The 23,318-nt window shown below is 44.4% G+C and overlaps 1 protein-coding gene across 1 annotated transcript; it reads right to left on the bottom strand.

The window, feature by feature from the left end:
* Window positions 1-7,555: 7,555 nt before the first annotated feature.
* On the bottom strand, window positions 7,556-15,137 carry MBOAT4 (membrane bound ghrelin O-acyltransferase MBOAT4). The gene is made up of 3 exons (XM_075577649.1): window positions 15,022-15,137; window positions 9,637-9,861; window positions 7,556-8,507 (listed from the first exon to the last, which is right to left on the bottom strand). The coding sequence occupies exons 1-3, from the start codon at window positions 15,135-15,137 to the stop codon at window positions 7,556-7,558; spliced, it is 1,293 nt and encodes a 430-aa protein (XP_075433764.1).
* Window positions 15,138-23,318: the final 8,181 nt, after the last annotated feature.

Genomic DNA, 23,318 nt, shown 5'->3' with positions numbered 1-23,318 from the left:
CACTGCACTGCACAAAGTCATTAGTCCTTTCTAGTTCTTTAAAAGAGTTGTCCATAATAAAATCAAATAGCTCATTGAAGTTAGCAGTAGCTTAGAGGCATATGCGCACACTACTTTGAACTTGATAGCGTTAAAGTCTGCTGACAAGCACAAACACAAAGTTAAGACACTATTAACTTCTGAGATAGACGGGTCAAGTCCTGGTATCACCACTTCTATCAGCTGCTTCGGTCTCTGCTGTGTGTTTTTCAAAGATACTAGATCCTGACTTAGCATAGAGTTCTCACAAGAATTTATCAAGATCTTTCAGTCGGCAAGAAATCAAAACGTTGCTGAGAAATCTGTAAGTATGATAACCCATTCAAGTTGATGTGTCCATTCCAAGGGTAGTTCATTTCACAGGTTTGTTGTACTATAAATGATCGAGCAAAAAAAAGGTACTGTTTCAATGTTCATTCTACCAGATGTGTAATGTCCAGGCAAAAAGCACAAAAAGACTGGCTTACTTGGGGAATAACTGGCTTTATAGTTAAACATTTACAAAAATCGTTACTTAGTTGAAATACAACTCAAATAAACCCCCAAATGAAGAACGGAGACCGTTCTTTCCTAGAGAACAGCATGTCACACTCACAGTATACATATAATAAGGTATCAAACAAATAATGTATATGTGACATGTGGGGTGAAAAAATCAGATTATAGTAATAACATAGTATATTTTATTATTGCATCAGGCTTAAAAACCTTATGAATGAGAAATGTATATCTTTATGTGGCAAACTACAAGTTAATAAAACATACTAATTAATGTGGACATCCAAAAAAAGTCAATAAAATTTGCATCATTATAAAATAAGTAATTCAGAGGAAATATGAAGGATGAGAGACTTTTTTTTTCAAACGACTTCTTGTTTTTTTAATCTATTATTTAAGTATACAAAACATTTATCTTAGAAGTTATAGAACTCTGTTATTTTGAAATGTTATATAAATGATGTATCATGTAGGAAGATGTTGGTAAGTAGTACACTCAATCAAAGGCTCTGGTTCCACAGATCAAAATAAATCTTGTAGGGGTCCACGGTACTCAAAAGTTGAGAACCAGTGGTCTAGCTGCACATGATCAACATTCCAACAATAGAGGAAACCTGAATTCTTCACCATCGCTTCATCTAGGCTGCGAGCCCTGGCATATTGCCTCCCCGAACCTGAAACAGTTGGTGGGAGAAAAACAGGTCACAGCTTTATTAATACAACAAAAAAGGAAAAACTGCCCACCCAGTCACAAAAATATGGGAGACCCAAAAACCCCATATGGAGGGGAGTTCCCCTGTATGCATTAACTGTAGAGTCCTTCGATGTTGCCTGGGCCGAGCCATACATCTGGTGCCTTGTCCCCGAAATTCTCTTAGCTTATTGTTGAGCCAGTCCGACCTTACAGTCAGTGTCTCTAATCTATCAATCTCTTTCAGTGGCTACACTCACCCAACTGCTCAGCTAGCACCGCTGTGCTTTTCTACATTAAAGCCTCAACTGGCCTGACAGTTCCTCCCCCTATGTCCCGTTAGGCCCCACCTTAACTGGAGCCTCAACCCATACTATGACACATTACATTGAGTGTATGGAATCCTCTAATGCCTCTTGAACTTCAATATATCGAGGTCCAACTCTGACAAATGCACCCTATCCCTGTCGCTCCTATTCAGCCCCTTTGCACTGTGCATCTGTTTTACCATCCATGTGATCTAAAAAGTGTCTCAGTTGGCGCTTCCCAGTGCCTTAATATTAATTATATTAAAGTTACAGTACTAAAGTATATACTTTATATAGTGACATAAATACATATAGCTGTGATATTATAAAGTAGTATGAACAAGTGGAAATAAAAGTGCAAGCACATTACTGAACAGTGAATAGATTTTATATATATATATAATCTGTGACAATAAAGGTGTATTAAGCTAAAGCACTGTGAAAATACAAAAAAATGATACTCCTCAGGAAGCTGAGTGTATCAGCAAAACATGTCGAGTTCCTGAGTTGCTGGTCTGTAGGGAGAACAGAGGAGGCTGAGAGACGCCGAAAGGCAGTGGAGGCGGTGAGATCGCGGCGAGGCTGTAACTTTGGATATTTTCTCCGCAATGTTTTAAAAGTTTTTTTCTATGCGAGTGCGCATTTTTTTTTTGTCCAGATAAACTTCATTTATACTATCTGCACTATTGCGTTTTTCTCCGCTTTCCCCCGAGATCGATTGCAGTTTACTGATTGCCAGATTATGGAATATGTTTATTTAATCCAATTACATGCGAGTAAACACTTCAGAAGAAGTCGCAGACACCTACCTAGTGTGCGATATTGCGCCATTGGTTTTTCCTATTTTCTTCTATCCCACATATTGGACTACATCCCCTGCTCCCATAAAACTTTACGATTCTTCATCATCCATGTGGCCTGGCCCTTATGGGCACTCCAGCGCCATACTGGGGCCTTCACTCCATCTTAATGCTTTGAAACCTTGAGCCTTCCCTCAAATACTATGTAATCAAAGAGTAACTGGGGATGTCATGCAATGTGTCTTTCATTTGCCAACAGTGAGTTGTTTTCAACAGTTTTAACAACCATAACACTATTTTTCTAATGATTAGTTCTTCTTTACCCATTCTATCGTTGTGAAACAAGTAACACCATGAAGTAGGGAAGTGATCACCAAATTCCAATGTAAAAGTGCTGTCAGGTATTAAAGCTGCATTAACAGTAGACTCATTTTATTAACATACCTTTCAAGTTTTAATGTTAAGTGCCCATAGGACAAAAACGGTCATAGAAACATAACAAACGTTGGGTGGAAATGATACATTTATTGGCTAATTAATATTACTAAAAAAAAATGCAAAATGAAACTTTCAGACCACTAAGACTTCTTCTTCGGCAAATTATCCAAGAAGTGGCGTGCATAGTTCTGAAAGCTGTATAGTATATTGAGATAGTGTTCCCCTACATACGAACACAGTATCAATGGTAATTCTACCATCAGAGGGAGCACTTAAATAAGTTAGTTGTTTTCCTTATCTACAAAACATTATTTAGAATTGGCTTAGTGGCCTTGCATTGTCAAAGGAATAACACTAAAGCCCATATTCACTGCACTGTCAATACGTTTTCCCTGCATTCGTCCTATTCATTTGAATGGTGCTGATCCCTTCTCTAGCTTGGGGAAACAGGTAGACAGCATATTGAATAGGCGCCTGAGTCATGTAAACCATTCTCTACTGTTTTCAATGTTTGCTTCCGAGATTGAAATGCACTTAGTAACTTTCCATATTTACACCTAAAAATTCTAAACGGCATAACAAAGATAAAACAGTCTTCTAATGGACTGCTCTGTGAGCATATATTAAGGCAGAAAATTAACACTAAAGCACGTTAAAGTGTACAGATAAATTAAATATGTATATGTATTTTATAACTCATTTGGTAACTTGTTTCTCACAGAAAAGACTTCTGTATAAAAATTGCAAACTTGACATCCACTGCCGCTTATAGCACACACGGGATTTTAGCTATAACAATCCTGTTTATTTAAGCTTTCACCCATATCAAGTGCTAGCGAAAGTTAACCAGCTTTGAAAAGTAGGAGTATAATTTGCATATAACCTGCCAAAGGGCATCTTTCCATACAAGCGTTCCATCTGCCAGCTCAATAGAGTGAAGATGCAGTAATGAAAACCCAATGATGATTTATTCACGACACGAAAGGTTTAGCTAATTTCTCATATCCTATGTACCATCTGTGACATGAAAATGTTATTAGAAGCCCAAAGGTATCATAAAATGACTAATACACATACACTTTCTTAAACTAAAACAACCCTCTAGTCAAATTTGTTGCCACTACTTTGCTGATTTTAAGTGAACATTGAAGTTACGTATCAAGCATTGTGGTTACAAACCGTATTTCCTTCTGTTCCACCATAAAAATAACACCAACCTTGTAGCTTTTAGTATATATGACTGTATTTATCTCATATCTACATCTACTTTGCTCTATTTACATTTAGTGACTTTTGCTGTTTAAATCTTCAATAGTCAGTATACTGAAATGCTGTACTTGGTAACACTTTTTTCTACTACTCTCCCTCCCCACGCCCTCTCCCCCAGACAACAACCCCAGTAGAAGGTACCACTTTGCAAAACCTTGTGTACTCGCATTGGAACCGGCCCCACAGGTTGGTAATTTCGGAGCTTAAAAGAAAATATGTTTAAAATCGTGTCACTTGAAGGCTTGATAAAGGGTGGTCACTCACCTGAAACGCAAGTTGCAGCAACAATATAAGTGTAACGGGTGTTCGTGTCTGGTCTGACCCACCCAATCTCACATTGACCCCTGTGGTCTATCCAACCCCGCTACATGTCTGTGTATGGTGGTGCACCTGTAGGCAACAGGACTCCTGAGTCTCCTGCTTGATGGTATTGGGGGATGTCAAGGCGGACAGGTATCTGAGGTAGTGGCTGTTGGAGTCTTACTCACATTACGTGCAGCGCCTCCACCTCATCAGGATCTATGGAGATGCAGGTAGATGGTCCTGATGAGGAACTCCTTCTTGGTGGTGAGGGCCCCCGGAGAGTAATTGCAAACTCACACCAGGGGGTTTCCTTTTTACAAGTCATCTTTATTGTACCAGAGGTGGGCGAGCTGCCCTGTGCAGTAAAACATCTCAGCCACACATTCTCCGTGATTCCCTTCAAAAGGTACGCCCTCCCAATGGAGTGGGATTCCCTCTCCCCGTAGGGAGATCCCCCTGTGCCAGGTCCCTGGACACAGTTGGCCTTAGCTAACTTAAAGATTAGTTGGTACCCCTAGTTACGACACTAGGGGGGCACCTTACACTTGTGACTTCAACCTTCCACTTCTACTCACGCACGCACGCACTAACTTTAGGCAGTGTAATGCCTTATATACCTCAGGAGGCAGGCACATCTCTGAGGTCACTAACAATGGACTCAGAACATGTAGCACTCCCATCCATACATAGGGCACCTCACCAGGGTGTGAGGGCAAACCTATATAATTACTGCTGGCACTCCTGTAACTTACCAGGTCTTATTGCCAAGAGGAGAGATGACAGTAGGCATTGTTAGGCATGACTACATAAGCAAAAAATACCAGATGGATGGAGGTTGCAGATATCATTTGGAAACTGGAATGGATTTTCTAGAACAGTTTTTTTTTCCTTTTCAAAAACAACTGAGGAGCCATATTATTATTGCAATTATGACATTGGGGGAAAACCTCTACATAAATCTATTGAGAAAATACTTCTATATACTGTACATCTATTGATTTAGTAACAAAGGAGGGAGAGGAGTAGGTGGTATGATACCTTTTATTGGACAAACAAGTAAATGTAACAAGCTTTCAAACCTCTTCATCGGGCATGGCAGACAACATATCGGGTATGGCTCTTAACATATAAACTATGTGTTGATCCAATAAAAGGTATCATACCTCCTACTCCCTCTCCCTCATTTCTTACTACATAGAAGAAACGACCAACACAGCTACCCAGCCTTCTTTGTCATACATCTATTGAGAAATATTCATCACACAGACCCCCTTGTCTTTAACAAACTCTTTTTGGTGGCATAAATCTGGAATTCGATACAGCATAATCATATCCTGAAAATGATATTTTCCCACCTGGAGTTATCTAATTAGTATTTTTAAATTAATTTGTATTTTTATCACTTAATACACTTTTTTCAGGTTATAACTCACTGTCTGTGTCAATATTTTTTGCATTAATATAGATTATATATACATACATACATATATATAATCTATATTAATGCAAAAACTATATATATATATATATATATATATATATATATATATATATATATATATATATATATATATATATATGTATATATATCAACTGTAAATATTACTGTATGTTCATTTGCATGTCTTAGGCAGGTCTGCGACCCTGTCTTTCACCATTATCGCCCAGCACACAGCACTTCTACTGCAGCAAGGGATTCTGGGAAAATACATGCAAATGAGCACACAGTGCCACCTTTTGTCTCAAGCTCATATTGCTATACTGTGGAGGGTTTCTGTCACTTTTTTTACCCACCATAACCTTAATAAGTGTGGTGTATATATATATATCCAGTGTTCGACAAACCTATACATTTGCTCGCCCCGGGCGAGTGGATTTAACCCCCGGGCGAGTAAATATTGGCCCAAGCAGCACACGTTTGGTACTAGGTGGTGAGTAGATTTTTTTGTGTGGCGAGTAGATTTTTTGGTGATTTGTCAACCACTGTATATATCTATATATATATATATATATATATATAGATATAAAGCAGAAAATAGCCGTCTCGAAAGCTTGTCCTATGACATAAATTGTTAGTCCAATAAAAAAGGTATCACCGAATACTGGAGAACTCATTTATATAGATATACATATACATATATCTATATCTATATCTATCTATCTATATCTATATATATATATATACATATCCAAAAGCGGTCACTGGCACTCCTAGGTGTATAGGTATCAGAGCGGTGCTTAGCCCATAAAGATGAATAATGCATGTAATCACCAGCAAGATGATAAAAGAAGACAGCACTCAGCAGGTACAGTAAAGTCCAAATAAATTGTATTCAGAGTATTCACACAAATTCCAACGTTTCGATCCTCATCAAGGGATCTTTCTATACACACACACAAACACACACACACACACACACAGATTTCCCATTAGGCCTAGCCCGACAAAATGTTGGGGTGGCAAAAATGTCTACCCCCATATACATTTGCCACGCTCTCTGGCCTATCGGGCCTGAAGGGAAGTCACTAACATATGCCGGGCGCCTCCTTTCTGCCGCCCTCCTCCTTCCAATTCGCACCATCAAATGACGCCGCGGACATCCCTGACGTGGTGTCACACGGCATCTCGTTGCCATGGCAATGTCACAATGCGGCGTCAAATGACGTCATGCCATCGCGTTACCATGGCAATGAGACGCCATGTGACGTCACTTTGGTGATGTCCTCGCCATCATTTAATGTTGCGAATCGAAAGGAGGAGGGTGGCAGAAAGGAGGTGGACGGCCTATATGAGTGCCTACGGGAGGCGGATTTTGAAATCCGCCGGTGTGTGTGTATATATAAATATATATATATATACTGTATATTGATTGATTTAAGGATTCTTTGATATTGCTTTCTCTGAGCTATACACTTTAAGTGCTTTATTAGGATAACTAAATTGTGGGGCTGGAGATAATTATTGTAGATTTTTTTAAATCACGTTTCATATGTTTCTTTGAAGATTGGTTTTACATGTTGACAGTTTAAAGTATGCCAAAAAGAAGATAAAAATTGGCAGAAATTGTTACACCACATTATTAAATGTGGTGAAGTAATATATGTCTCCTACCATCTCTTATAGCCCATCAGGAAATTCACAATGGTGGTCAATTTTTAATAGTTCCCAAATAAATGAAATGATATTAATATTTATATGTGAACAGAGCTTATTTCCTTTTAATCAAGAAAATCATCGATACACAGTACACAAGAGGAAATAAAGTACTGTAAGAGGAGCATAGGGCCCATACCATAGAAAAGCTTCTCATTTCAATAGCCATCATAATAAATGCAATGATTAACTGGGTCTGAACCCAGGTAAAGGCTTTGTAAATAAATCTGCTGTACCAGTTTCTTTGACCCACATTTAAATACAGATGTATCCTGTAATCAGCCTCCACCATCACAGCCCAGCACAGGAAACCAAACATCTGACCAGGATGGAGTCCATGCCACCAAGCTGAGAAGGCAAAAGTCATTAGTAAAGGTTGGGTTTTGCACTGTTGGAATATGAGTCTTCTCAGCCACTTTGCAGTACTTTTGTTCCATGTCCTGGCAAACACCGCGATAGAGTGAGTTGTTTCCAGGGTCCAGATATCTGTGTCAGAAAACTTTGCTCGCAACTCAACTCCTTGGCCACAGTCCAGCACAAAGCCTGCAGCGTAAAAGAGGGTTTCATCAAGCAGCCAGTGGGAGTAGTATGTCAGTTTAAACAGCAGGGCTGTGGTCCACATGATGTATATACAGCTTAATTGACTACAGTCCATGAGAGTGCAATGGAAGATGAAGCCCCCAGACACCAAACCTCTTAGCACTTGCAAGCAAAAGGCACAGATGCAGCCTCTGGTCATCAGCCAGGTGGACTGTGAAGCGTTGCGTACATCACACGTATTGACTTGCTGCTGAAAGTTTATGAAAGAGCACACTGGACCTCCCAGCAGTGCAGGAAAAAAGAGCAAGTAGGAGAGGAAGACCAGAGCATTGCATGCTTGCTGAGGATGGAAACCATTCATCACACTATTTACTGGTATTATTTTGACTTTCCTTTCGTGAATATCCAAAGCAAGTGATGTTACCCTCTGGGTCAATAGCATGAGAGATGAAATCATGATGGACAACCTAAAAGTTATTGAATATGAGGGTATATATGAACATTTCCTGACTTACTTTTACACAAGATATTACATTTTTAAGATATGTATTATTGGGCTAAAAAGTTGCACTTTTTATTGTCTTGTTACATTAAACTACATAATAACTAAGGTAATATACAAAAAAATCTATACTTCTATAAATTGAAAAGTTGGAATGCACATATAAGTAAGTGCACCATCTTTGGCACTACAATTAGTCCTGTGATAATCTTTATTTTAAAGATCTTGGGCAAGCCTAATATGGCTATTATGTGTCTGAGCATATAGGACAAAAAGGCCTAGTGCTACACCCAACTTAACAAACTATATACCGGTAGTTAAATACGTATCTATTTATCTTCTCATAAGCCAGGGTCATGCAGTTTTATTCTTTGGCCAAAGTATTTTAATCCTACAACCACATCATGGTATGGCCCATCTGTAGGTCCTAACACTGCTGTGTGTGCAACAAGTTCTCATAACCTCGCTCATGAAGGGAGAGCTGTTTTTAATAGGACTAGTCATGTACAGGTGCTTAGCAAGAACTGCACTTACAAAGGTGGGATGGGTGAGCTTGAAAACAGGGAGGAGTGATCACTAATCTCCAAGTTGTTTTACCAACTGAAATTTACAAAAACACACAGTGTTAGGACCTATAGATGGGCCATAGAGTGACATGGATTTAGGCTTAAAATACTTTGGTCAAAGAATTGAACTAAATGACCCTGGCTTATGAGAAGATAAGCAGATTAGTATTTACATATATCATTTGTCAAGTTAGATGGAGCACTAGGCCTTTTTGTCTTTTGTTCTATTCATGAGGTCACAATCCTAGTAGCGCTCTTTTTGACACAAATATATATTATGTGGTGGATTTGGGTTCTGAGTGTGCAGGGGCTGTGGGTGTCTGTGCATAGTTTTACTAAGTTTTACTAAGAGGTGCTATTCTATAAGGCACCTTCTGGCACCACATCTTATGACCCATTCAACGAAATAGGCCGTACGGTGCATTTCTGCACCAGATATCTTCTGGAATACCATCTCTTAGTAATACAAAATAGGCCGAACTGGTATATACGTTTTCTCATACGAGGTTTGATAGTTTATTCCTTTACCTTGTACTGATGGTTTCTTGTACGTAGTATTCTTTGTAAAGTAGCCACAAGTGGCAACCAGTCTGCCAGGCCATCTGCAAAAGGAAAGCCCACCTGTGAACAGACTGCCAGCTGACTGTGTGAAACAGTACGATGGAGCCAAGGGCTGGGATGAAGAGGAGTATTGCATATGGTCCCATAGAAGCACATGCTAAAATAAGCCCTCCAGCTAGGAGATACATATATCTGAAATAGAAGAAGACTTTTAGAATAGACAGATATCCAAAAAGAGCTATATAGAGATTGAAGAGAAGAAACATGTTTTTTTTACCAAACAAAACAATACACATTTTCAGAACAGCTTGCTACAGTTGTTTTTTTTTTAAATATTTTTATTTTGAGTGTTTATTCTTTTCTTTTTTAAAGAAATTAAACATTTAGGTATTCCTACAACAAAACATAATTGAAGTTAATTAATTTAGAGTAGTGTTTTATGACCTTTTTTTGTTTAATTATATTGTGACATTCTGAGGAACCCCAACCCTCTCTATTAGTGTGTCTGAAATCAGATGCATTGTAAGGAACTCCAACCCTCTCTAATAGCTCGTCTGAGATCAGATGCATTGTAAGGAACCCCAACCCTCTCTAAAAGCAAGTCTTAGAACAGATGCATTTGTAGCCAAGTCCCCCCAGGTTTACCCTCACCTCTGCTGCAGTGGGAGATTCAAGGAAGGTTGCATAGCGTGCAGGGAGTGCTCCGGTGCACGGGAGACTCCACGACGGCCAGAGCTTAGGGCGACGCCATTTTAGTACTCGCGCATGCGCAGTGAGTCCCGTAGGCGACGGCGCTGGAAGAGAGTTCGCGCATGCGCAGAGTGGCTGCGGTTGCGGGCAAAGCCAAGACCAATAGGAGAAGGGCTAGAGAAGGGAACTACATGTCCCATGAACACCCACAAGATCAGGTAAGGTGAGAGAGCCAATAGGACGACAGGGACTCTGCAGGAAGAAGTTAGGAGGTTGCGCAGGGGAGCACGTTTGGCAGAGAAGACCAGGATGGGGAAGAGGTAGGAGCTCTATGTGTAGAGAGGCAAGTAGCCTATACACCAGGCCTGCACAACTCGTAAAGTGAGAAGGGCCGAACTGCTCCAAGAAAAAAAAATGTAGGCCGCACGGGTAAAATCATCATCATCATCTGTCCTCCAGCACCTCTCATCATCATCATTCTCATATATCTCCCCTCATCATCATCCTCATATCTCCACCAGCACCTTCATTATCATCCTCATATCCCCCCAGAACCCCTCACTATCAACCTTTGCGATACTCCCCATCTATCTCTCATACCCCCATCTCTCCCCCTCACCCACACACATAATACTCCCCCTCCACATCAAACACACAATAACCCCCTGCACACCACACACATCCTAGCCCCCCTGCTCCTCACATTCCTCTCCCCCTGCACCTCACATCACCCCCCATGCACCTCAAATCACCCCCCTTGCACAGCAAATCACTCCCCCCCTGCACCTCACATCACTTTCCCCCCTGCATCACACCTCTCTCCCCTGCACCTCCAATGACCCCCCCTGCACCTCCAAAGACCCCCCCCTGCACCTCCAATGATCCCCCACATGCACCTCCAATGACCCTCCCATGCACCTCCAATGACCCGTCCTGCACCTCCAATGACCTTCCATGCACCTCCAATGACCCTCCCATGCACCTCCAATGATCCCCCACATGCACCTCCAATGACCCTCCCATGCACCTCCAATGACCCGCCCTGCACCTCCAATGACCCTCCCATGCACCTCCAATGATCCCCCACATGCAACTCCAATGACCCTGCCATGCACCTCCAATGACCCGCCCTGCACCTCCAATGACCTTCCATGCACCTCCAATGACCCTCCCATGCACCTCCAATGACCCCCTTACACCTCCAATCACCCCCCTTACACCTCCAATCACCCCCTTACACCTCCAATCACCCCCTTACACCTCCAATCACCCCCCCTGCACCTCCAATGACCCCCTGCACCTCCAATCACCCCCTTACACCTCCAATCACCCCCCTTGCACCTCCAATGACTCCCCTCTGCACCTCCAATGACCCCCCCCCCCCCACCTTGGTTTGCTGCGGAGGAGGCTGCAGAGCAGGGGCAGGATTTCACGCACGCGCTCTAGCAAGCAGCAGGCACGGAAGTGCCTCAATGCTAGAGCGCGCTGCTCCCGTGGCTCGAGGATGAGAGCTGGCTCCTGGGAGAGGGGGAGAGCGGACTCTTGGGGGAGGGGGAGAGCGAGCTCTTGGGGGAGCGGGAGCCGGATAGCGGACTCGGGAGGGAGGCGGAGCCGCGGAGGGGTAGAGAGGACTTGGGAGGGAGGAGGAGAGCAGAAAGCCGCCGCGGGCCGCACAGTGAGTGCAGGCGGACCGCTTGTTGTGCAGGCCTGCTTTACACTAGGCCAGAATATCCCTAGGCCCAGATAGGCCCCTGAGTCCCAGTCAGCTTGTGGTCAATGCAGGGACAGGCCCTAGAATAGGAACCTGCCCCATTAGTGTGTAAGGTCAGGGACACAGAGGTCGCTGCAGAGTTATATCAGAGGTTTGGGACCAGACCTCTTCAGAGACATTATTAGCCACCCAGGTGGGATCGCCCCAGAGGACCATCACAGACGGCTTCGTGTCTTCGGATCCTTTGTGAAGATTGTTTGCGGGTCCGAGCGCAGGAGCGCTCGGCAGGTAATATCTACTAAGTGCACCAACTGTAAGATTGCTCATCTTAGTGGCTGCGCAGTCACATTCATACACACATTTGGGGATTGAGGTGTGGGTCATGGGACACGGTGTGGGGAACACGGTGGAGGGTTGCGTTCTGCGAGACATGTTATCTAAGTGTGTCACACATCCATTTCTATTTAGATGTGAGTAACCTATTATAGACATCCATTATTCCAAAAATGTAATTAGCTGTCTACTTGCTTACATTTTCTGCTTGTAAGGGCCCTTTTTTGTGCCCCTCCATTATAACACGTAGAAAATGGAGGTACATGCTGATCTATAGTACTGCATTCTGTGAGCATGCTTGTTGCATATAAATAGATGAAATAAATTGTATAATATGACCAGCTACCTTTCGAAGAAATAAAAATGGAATTGAATTATAAATATGCCATTACAGAGATCCACGATTCAGTCCCCAGTAGGAACTCATAGAAGATCCCACCGAACCCTGAGAAAGTTGTTACTGAGGATCAAAACTTTGTGCACTGTAATTTTGTATCTTGAATACATTTTCTTTCCAGAGAATTGACCATAATGGTTACACCCAACAGACATAGGTTGAAGGTTGTAGGTCTTGTTTTCTTACAGCACACTCAGCAAATGAATCTTTAGCATACATTGTATAGACCATTTGGAATCTGTACTACATATTACTATTGGTCACATATTTCCATACACCAAGAAATTCTGTTATTTTAATAACCAACGTTTCTATCTCTAAACAGATCTTGTTCACTAAGACATACCAGGTATATGACTGTGCACCATAAGCACATGTATTACATAAGGAAATAAATAGAGTTGTACGTGTTTATATTCCTTAGAGTGGTAATAAACAACAGATTAATTATTCACCAGCTGCAGTGTGGAAAGACCCATGCAAAAGCAAATAAAAATATAGTGTCATATTATTTACTAAGCAAATCTAAGCTATAAAACACTTTACGACACCATATTAAATGCGGGCTTAAATGTCAATTATTTGTAGCCAGGTCACCTGATGGCTACTATTCTGCTTTTGGGCTGGCAGCAAACCCTGGTACAATCAGGTTGCCAGTAGTGGATATGGGGGTTTCCCCCTCTGAGGAACTGCACTTGAGTGACAGCGGGTGGCGGTGACATCAGGCCTGGTCATGACCAATCATTAGCCAGACCTGGTGCCCACCTCCTAAATTTGTAGGTTGTACCTTCCCCACTGAGGAAGGCAGGTCGCACAGTGGAAAGGCTGAGATTGGGCCTTCTCCAGCCCTCTTCCCTCCGGGTTAGAGTGAGTGTGGACCATACCTCTGCCTCCGCTAGTGAGCTCGGGAAGAGCTAGGAAGGCTGCGGGTGCCCTTGGCCTGTAGTGATGGTCCAGGGACCATCCTTGAGTGAATAGCTGAGAGTACTGCATCGGGCAGAACCTGCCTTGTTCATGTAACTGTACAGAAGAGTAATAAACCCGTTCCTGTTGTTATACCTCCTGCCTGGTGCATGACCTTACTGGGGGGAGAGGTAATAAGTTATACCGTGGGAGATCACCTTCAGCTCTATGGCTACGGCAGATGGAGGCGCTGCACTTCTAAAGAGATATGTGGGGTATGAACCCCAGAAGCCTAGTCCTGGGTCCCCACTACCACCGGTGGACGACTCAGCCATCCTGTTACCAGCAGGTATCATGCACCACACGACAAGTAATGGCCAAATCTCACACCAGGTGGGGGAACACCATTACATATTATTATAGAGATTTTAGCCGCACGTATTTGTCTGAAGAAGACTACGTTTTTTGCGACACTGTTACATTTGCCCTTATTTGCTTTTGAAGTCTAGTGTTCTTATTATTTGTCTTAACTCTATGCCCAGGACATACTTGAAAACGAGAGGTAACTCTCAATGTCCTGGTAAAATATTTTATAAATAAATCCCTGTTCCGCATCATAACTGCCCTGTATTTTAATCTGTGTCAGATAACACTGTACAACAATAATAACTTGCACAGTTTCTACTTTTCTGCAGAGCCGACATGGTTTTGAGAGTTCTGCATTATGATCTTGGACAACTAACATAGCCTGATAGGTTTATAGAACAGAACCATGCCTTGAAAAATCAGACAAGTATAATTCGATTTTAATGACTATTTAAAGTCCATGCTGGACATGTTAAAAAAAATTGTTATTACATTGACCCATTTTCTTATGCACAAATCATATTAAACAAAATGAAAACAAAAATATATTTTCAAACATTTATAGTTTACGCATAAACTGTATAAAAAAAATAACGAATATAAAAAATACTCAGAATGATTCCAGGTTTCTTTTACCTAATTATTTTATTTAAATATTAAAATATAATTCGCCTTTTCTCCTACAACTAAAACACGCAAACTCCATTCCAAAATGTCTAGTCCCTTTATCTGCCAAACCATGAAATAACAAAGGCACTCAGACTAATTACCCAAGTTTTAGTTCACCCTAGAAAAGTAAACGCACGGCCTTACAAACAGTTAAAAGAACAATGGCTATTAACCTTATGAAGCTTACTCTCACTATACTCTCCTTTTCCTCCTTAGCAGCTTATTAGCATCTGCACAGTTCACTTGACAGAAAGCAACATAAAATTAGCACTTCAAAGCATACCTGGGTGTAATCGGCAAATGGCCAAAGGAACAGAGATAACTATATAAAATAGCACATGGAAATGCAGCCAACTGGTACAGTGCGACTGGGTGAAATGTTACTTGAATGTAGTCCATTAAAAGCTGAGAATTCGTCAATGCAAAAATTAAACCCCCCCTCGACTGTGTTACATGACTGTCATCATCCTTATATACCAGCACAAGGGGAGCAAAGAGATTGAAGGATGGGCATTTGTGAGAATAAAGATAACCTATGCAAACTTGCTTTTTGACGCTGCCACTGTTAACCAGGGTGACTGAGTTATCCTAAAGAGGCTATACCGCCAGGCAAAACAACAGATTTGTTTTCATAAGAGCTGTTTCAAGCATTTCTCTTTGTGACTGGGAGCGGTTGGAGGAAAGCTGTGAAATGTTTAGCCTGCTAGGTTCACCAAAAATGCCACATTAGAGATCAAGTGGGGAGATAATCGCAAAAAGGGAAATTAGAGCTATCCTAATCTTTTTTTTTTTATCAGGTGGGACAAGAGCTGCTGAAAGACTAATGGAAAATAACGTCACCCGCAGTCCTAATGGAAGAATGTGAATTGTGATCTTGTTCGGGTGAAGGTGTCACGCAAACGGGATTTTTGTATTAGATTTACACGATGGATCTTACCTAAGTGTTTCCTCACTATCTTTACTTCAATGGGAGGGAAATCCCTGAAATATTTTCATTATCTTCTTAACAAAAATGTGTCTGCAGGGCCCTGACATGCAGTATGAAGTTTAATGATAAGCCCCCTTTCAAATTCTGTCTAAAGAGAGGCATCATGTCATCATTGGGAGGTGAGCAAACCCTCTTCATAGATGCTGTCTGCTCTAGACTCTAATTGTAGTTGAACAACATTAAGAAAAGTAAATATGCACTGAGCCACTGTGGTCAGACATAGGACTACTCCCCCCCCCCTACCTCCTCCTGAATATTAAAACCTGATGCAAGAAAATAAAGAAATAAGGAATTTCATCTTTAAAGGAGTGAAATGAACGCTTGTCTCACAAAAAGGAAATTGTATAGACGGAAACAAACACAGCTTGTAAAAGTCCTCCACTATTAAGGTTATTATGAAAGATTGCTGGGTGCAGTGACTCTGGAATGCAAAATACTCCTCTGGTTGGTCCCACTTCAGTGGCAGTAATTATATTTGAAGTGCTAAAGCATTAAAAAAAAGTGTGTGTGCCGAGCACTCGCATTTTAAGTGAAACTTCTTTTCTTTTGTCACTGTTTTGTTGCAGAAATTGTATTTGTAATGGTGATGTTTTTAACTAAAAATCAAAACACAATTTTAGTGCCAAAACACAAAGAAGTTTGAGTTAGAACGAAGAAGTTTGACTTTAGCTACTTGCACTTCTATATTTATAGTAACTGAATTCCTTGTGTGTGCTTGCGTGCGTATCAGTCAGTCAGTGTGTATATGTATGTGTGTCTCTCTCTCTGTGTGGTGTGTGTGTTATTCTCGGTGTCCTGCCACCCCTCTCACCTGACTCTCTTTCCCCCGACCTTCTACCCCTCACCCTACACTCGTGGCCATGATACTGCGTCCAGCACAGATTCTCAGGGCCTTCACGTTGCCAGTATTGTGACAAGCGATGTTAAAGGCATGAAGAGTGGCATCGGTCAAGCTGGGACTAGTTTATTTTCTCCTTGCGAGGACAGAAGGACCGAATTGATCACTCTATGACCAGCACAGTCTCGTGCCCCTAATATTTATCATCTACTAACCGGCACCACAGCACTTTGGCCATTAACATATGATGACCGTTATTAACAACACCTGCTAAAAGACCCCGGCCAACCCACCCTCCTCCCAAATCGCAGGCTCGCCCTCCTGCTTCTAAACTCCCCCCTCCCTCTACCGCCTTAGCACTTCAGGAGTGTTGTTGTTTTATACCAAATAGTGGTGGGGAGGGAGAAGAGAGTAAGGCAACCAAGAATCCTCTCCCTTCCAGGCCTGTGGGTGCCCTTCTACCCCCCTACATCATGATTTGCCTCCCAACCGCCCTCGTTTCTCTTTTACCCCAGTACCCCACCCTTCTGACTCCCTAACACTTAATCTGCCTTTGTAGCACCCCTCTGTACCCATATTACACCGCATCATTCCCCTTAAAACGTCTCCCCTCCCTGTCGGTGGTGCTGACCTTTGTAGTGGACGCGCAGGTTCCTGTGGGACAGGCCGAGGTAGCTGCACTTGTCCCGGGGGCTCCAGGCTCGGGGCCGCGGGAGGAGACCCCCCGGTTAACCCAAGCAGAGGGGCAAGGAGAGGAGGGGAGGACATGACATAGAGGGGGGGAGGGACACACAACAATACTAATAATAACAAGCAGCAGCACAACAAGGAGACAACCACATGGGGGCTGAGTAGAGTGTACAGGAAGTAGGAGGAGCTGCCCACAGGAGAGAGAGAGGGGTGTGTATGTCCAGAGCTGCCTTCCTCCTCTCCGTGACTCCTCCTGGTGGAAGCTGGCAACACTGACACCCTCTTCTGCCAGCAGTGACGTCACTTCCGTCACCACTGACCTTCCACAACAATCAACTGCATTCACTGCCAGGGAATTTTCTGATTTGGTAGGTGCCGCTAAAGAAGTTTCACTTCAAAAAGAACAATACAGATTACTAAAGGTAGCTACAAAAATCAGTAATTGAAGTGTGATGGTATTTTGTTTATATGCAAACTTATTTATTTTTTAAAGAAACATTTATACCTTATAGTGATTCTACCTGAGCTGCGGAGTATGCTGTCCGCCCGTGCGCCCTACCGCGACTGTCGTGGCCTACGCCGATGGTACCGTCGGTCCCAGGCCTGGGACCAGTACCGACCTACAAGAGGGGTAAGTGGACTGCCCCTGGGGTGTCAGGTGTGGGTCCCCGGGTGACCGCAGGGCATGGTGGCTCCTTAAGTCTGGTCGCCCGGGCAATTGGCGCGTCCTGGCGTAGGTGTCCCCCCTAGATGACGAGTTGTATGCTGCGGGACCTGTGGACAAAAGACACCCACATACCTGCGCAGCCCAGATGAGTTCCGGTCCAGAAGAACCCGTTCCAGCGGATGCGGAGGTTCCGGAGACTCCAGAGAAATCCCCAGCTTCAGACGACATCAGAGGACTCCGTCGACCACCTGCGTAGCCAACGCTGGACGTCCCCTACCTTGCTGCGGGTGAGCAGTCTGATTCTCCTGTTGCAGCGGAGCCGGTCACGGCCTACTCGCTAGTAGCACCGGTTGCGGTCTCGTCCGGTGCGCAGCCTGGTGACGAACTTCCGGTCTCACCGGAAGTGACATCATCAATGGCGCGGAGCGGTGGTAACACCGGAAGTCTCGCGAGAATGGCGGCCGGGAGTGACGTCACGAAGATGGTGCCTGCGGAGTGTCACGGAAGGTCACGGGTGCTCACCACAAGCCGGACTGGACCACGAGGCCGAGGTGGGGATACAGGTAAACCACCGCCCTACTGTAACGGATCGGGGGACTCGCTCTTCCCAGCGTGTCCCCGTCACCTTGGTTCCTCCGGCTAACCCTCCCCCTTCATTGCCTTCCCGGCCTCTGCCTCATTCCCTCGCGGCACGGTCACGCTCCCGTTCGTGGTCTGCGGGTATGCGCGGTCCCCTCACTGTGCGCGCGCGTTCCCAGTCCCTGGTCTCCCGTCAGGGGACTCACGCCCCTCGGCGTACCTCCGTCTCCCTACCTGGTTCCGCCGCTCCTTCCCCCTCTCATACTCACCAGCCGAGTACCTCCTTTGCGATCCTTCCTCCACGCCCTGGTACTCGCGCGCGACTGTGTTACAGAGGGCGCGCGCACCCGCTCTACTTACCAATCCTCCCCAGGTACTGGCTCCGCCCCCCGGAGCTTGCAGGCCATAACCTAGATTACCTCCCTGTCTCCTCCTCTGCTCTCACACCTATCCCTGCAAGCTCCCAGACAAACCCCTGCTCCACCCCTTCCTGCTATTTGTCCTCCCTCCTTTATAACCCCAGTCTGTCCTCTCTTTCCTTGCTCTGCATAGCTTTCCTGTAGCTCCTGTGTGTGCAGTGTCTATGCCCAGCTCCCTTATTTGTTTCAGCTCTGGTTCCTGTCCCTGCCCCTGTTTGGATTCCCTTGGTTTGAACTTGAACTCTGCTTTGGACTTAGACTACGCTGCCTTCTCCTGCCCTTGAACTCTGGCTTTCGGACATCACTATGCTGCTCTCTCCAATCTCTGGACTCTGGCTCTTGGACAATACCTTCCGACCTCTGGCGCCCCGGTCTCAGCAAGTATAACGTTAACCCTTACTCACCAGGTCCGGCAACGCAACTACCACACTCCGGGCACGCCCTCACTGCTGTGGGTGCGTGTTATACCCTTACCCACCTCAGTACTGGGGACTTGCCAGGTCTGCGGGCATACAGGCGTTACATTATGCAGTACCCAACAAATGCAGACCCCCTGAGGTGGGCCAAGGTGTTTCCATGGAACACTGGCAATTTCTAAGCAATCAACTCACTGATGTCACTGAGAAACTTTCTACCTTATCTCTCGGGGAATCTCCCGTGACACCACCTATCCCGGTCCCAATGCCCCTAAGTAATCTGGGACCACATATTCCACCCCCCCCAATGGGGACCCCCACACTTGTCGAGGATTCCTGAATCAGTGTGAGGTCCAATTCGAAATGTCCCTGTCCCACTTCCCTACTGGTCGTTCCAAGGTGGCCTACGTCTATGCCTTACTCACTGGCGATGCCCTAACTTGGGCTTCTCCTCTCTGGGAACACCGATCAGACCTAACCCAAGATTATCTCAAATTCCGGCATGAGTTCCAACAAGTTTTTGATACGCCGGCGCGTAGGGAGACTGCTGCTTTCTCTTTATTTCATCTCTCCCAGGCTCGTAGGTCAGCTGCAAGATACGCGGTGGAGTTCCGCACCATCGCCGCAGAGACCCAGTGGAACGATGAAGCTCTCGCTGCGGCATACTGGCATGGTTTGTCCGAATCTCTCAAGGATGACCTTGCAGCTCACGCCAGGCCTTCATCTCTCGAGGAACTCATCGCTCTCAGTATCCGGATGGATCAGCGCACTCAAGAACGACGCCACGAGCAGCACCGCTCTCGTTCTCTCTCATCCTTGCCTGTTTCCCTTAGGTATCCTCCACTGCCCTTTCCTGCGTTGGACGCTCCCTAACCGATGCAAATTGGTAGCCAACAGCTTCGGGCTGCTGAGAAAGCACGACGTCGGGAGAAGGGTCTCTGCAATTACTACCGTTCCCCAGAACACCAACTTCGCCAATGCTTCTTGAATCCGGGAAACGGGAATGCCCAGTAAAGGTAGAGGGGCTTCTACTGGGTACTATCTCTCCTTGCCCCTCACTCCCTAAGGAACTACCGAAGAAGATATTCCTTCCCATAACCCTTGTGGGTCCTGATCTCCAAATAGAAGTTGAAGCGTTCATCGACTCGGGGTCTGGTGGCAACTTTTTGATCACGCCTTCGCTTGCAACAACCAAATTCCGCTAGTCAAGAAAAAGTCACCCATCGGTCTTGAGGCCATTGACAGTCGACCGCTTCAACCAGCATTCATCATTTAGGAATCCATTCCACTTACCCTGATCACCGCGGATGGTCATACCGAGGTAATGGTCTTTGATGTTTTCCATTCCCCTACTGTCCCGGTTATTCTGGGATTGCCGTGGCTACAGCTTCACAACCCGCGTATTGATTGGACCAATGTTCTGCCGATCCAATGGGCTGACCCCCCAGAGAAGACGGTTCATCCTCCTGTTGCCGTGCTAGCTGGCCTCGACACCTCCTCTTCTTCTCACTCTGAATATTTAGATGTCTTCAATAAGACTCAGGCTGAAGTGTTACCTCCTCATCGCCTTTATGACTGTCCCATTGATTTAATTCCTGGAACCATTCTCCCCAAATCTAAATCTTATCCCTTATCAGTGCCCGAGACGGAAGCGATGACAGAATACATCCAGGAGAATCTTAAGAAAGGGTTCATCCGGAATTCTACCTCCCCCACTGGGGCAGGCTTCTTCTTCGTGAAGAAGAAGGATGGCTCTTTAAGACCCTGTATTGACTTTCGTGGACTAAACAAAATTACAGTAAAAAAAACGGTACTCCCTTCCTCTGATTTCAGGAGCCTCCATTTTCTCCAAACTCGATTTAAAAGGAGCCTACAATCTCATTCGTATAAGAGAAGGGGACGAATGGAAAACCGCGTTTAACACGCGTTCGGGACATTACGAGTACCTTGTGATGCCGTTCGGCCTTTGCAATGCCCCTGCTGTTTTCCAAGAATTCATGAATAATATATTCCGGGACGTGTTGGGTACATTCGTCATTGTATATTTGGACGACATCCTCATTTTCTCCAAAAGCGTGGAGGAGCACATTCGCCATACCAAGTTGGTTCTCTCTCAGCTTCATGCTAATCGCCTCTACGCGAAGATGGAGAAATGTCTGTTCCATCAATCTTCCACAGCCTTCCTGGGCTATATAATTTCTGACAAAGGCTTTACCATGGACCCCGAGAAATTGAAGTCTGTACTCGATTGGCCATTACCGAACTCTCTCAAGGCCATGCAGCGCTTCCTTGGCTTTGCCAATTACTATCGGAAATTCATCCGTTACTTCTCTACTATTGCTCTACCAATCACTGCTCTCACCAAAAAAGGTGCTGATCCGACTCTTTGGTCCCCTGAAGCCATCGAAGCCTTCAACGTTCTCAAAAGAGCCTTTGTGTCCGCCCCTATCCTTCGGCATCCGGATACTACCCTTCCTTTCACTCTCGAAGTAGACGCCTCGGATGTGGGAGCCGGCGCAGTGCTTTCTCAGAGATCCTCCCCACTGGAAAAACTCCATCCGTGTGGATTCTTTTCCAGGAAATTTTCTTCGGCCGAGACAAATTATGATGTCGGGAACCACGAGCTGCTGGCCATCAAATTGACCCTCCAAGAATGGAGACATCTCCTCGAAGGTACCAAAGAGCCAGTAGCCATCCTCACTGATCACAAAAACTTATTGTACATCGAGGGGGCTCGTCGTTTGGGATCCCGTCAAGCTCGTTGGACTTTGTTCTTTTCTAGGTTCAGTTACACAATTTGTTATATTCCGGGCACCAAGAATATCAAGACCGACGCTTAATCTCTTCAGTTCTCCACCGAGAACGAAATTAACGAATCCTCAGAGTCGATTCTTCCTGCTAAGTGTATTATTGCCGCCAACAATTTTGATATCTTGGACGAAATCAATAAAACCCAGGCTCATATTCCTAGGAGATTTAAGGTGCCAGAGGGACGGTTGTATGCTGCCCAGCGTTTTCGCCACAAAATTCTTCTATGGGGACATTTGTCTAGAGCTGCTGGTCATCCAGGCTACAAGACAACTGTAGATCTTATCAAACTGACTTTTTGGTGGCCTAAAATGAATAAGGACATTTTCGAGTTCACCAGGGCTTGTCCGGTCTGTGCCCAGAGAAAATCCGCCCGACACAAACCTTCTGGTCTCCTCATGCCTCTTCCTATTCCGGAACAACCTTAGAAACATATCTCCATCGACTTTATTGTGGAGCTTCCCAATTCTAAAGGGATGAATACGATCCTTGTCGTAGTAGATAGGTTTTCCAAGCATACACACTTTATACCCCTCAAGGGTCTTCCTAATTCAGCTACTTTAGCCGACGTTTTTTCCAAGGAAATTTTCAGATTACACTGTGTACCTATTTCCATTGTTTCTGACAGAGGTACTCAATTCATCTCTAAGTTCTGGCGAGCTTTTTCTCAAAAACTTGGCATTTCCCTTCTATTTTCCTCGGGTTATCACCCACAGACCAACGGTCAGACGGAGAGAATGAATCAGACTCTGGAACAGTATCTCAGATGCTTTGTGTTCAATTCTCAAGACAATTGGGTGGACCTATTACCCTGGGCTGAGTTTGCTATTAACTCATTAACAAAACGAATCCACGTAAGAGTCGCCTTTTTTCATTAACTATAGATTCCACCGCAGCAGTCTTCCCCTCTCCTCCCTCCCCTCTGGTGTTTCCACAGCAGATTCTCACATATCCAGTCTTCAAAATTCCTGGAAAAGGATCATAAAAGCTTTGCAAAGTTCCGTTCAAAGACAAAAGACGCAAGCGGATCGGCGACGTCAAGTGGGCCAAGAGTTCAAACCCGGAGACAGTGTTTGGTTATATTCCAAGAATATTAAACTCAAGACCCCTTCCCAGAAACTGTCCCCAAGATTCTTAGGTCCTTTCAAGATTCTCGAAAGGATCAACCCGGTCGC

This window comes from Ascaphus truei, chromosome 1 (assembly GCF_040206685.1).
Source record: "Ascaphus truei isolate aAscTru1 chromosome 1, aAscTru1.hap1, whole genome shotgun sequence".
Lineage (NCBI taxonomy): Eukaryota > Metazoa > Chordata > Amphibia > Anura > Ascaphidae > Ascaphus > Ascaphus truei.
The sequence above is the reverse complement of the archived record's forward strand: the minus strand, read 5'-3'. Positions and strand labels throughout refer to the sequence as shown.

Coding starts and splice junctions, on each gene's coding strand:
- MBOAT4 (XM_075577649.1), bottom strand. CDS start 15,137: ATGGACTACATTCAAGTAACATTTCACCCAGTCGCACTGTACCAGTTG. Junction 9,862..15,021: donor CATTTGCCGATTACACCCAG/GTATGCTTTGAA, acceptor CTTCTATTTCAG/ATATATGTATCTCCTAGCTG. Junction 8,508..9,636: donor CAAGAAACCATCAGTACAAG/GTAAAGGAATAA, acceptor AATAACTTTTAG/GTTGTCCATCATGATTTCAT.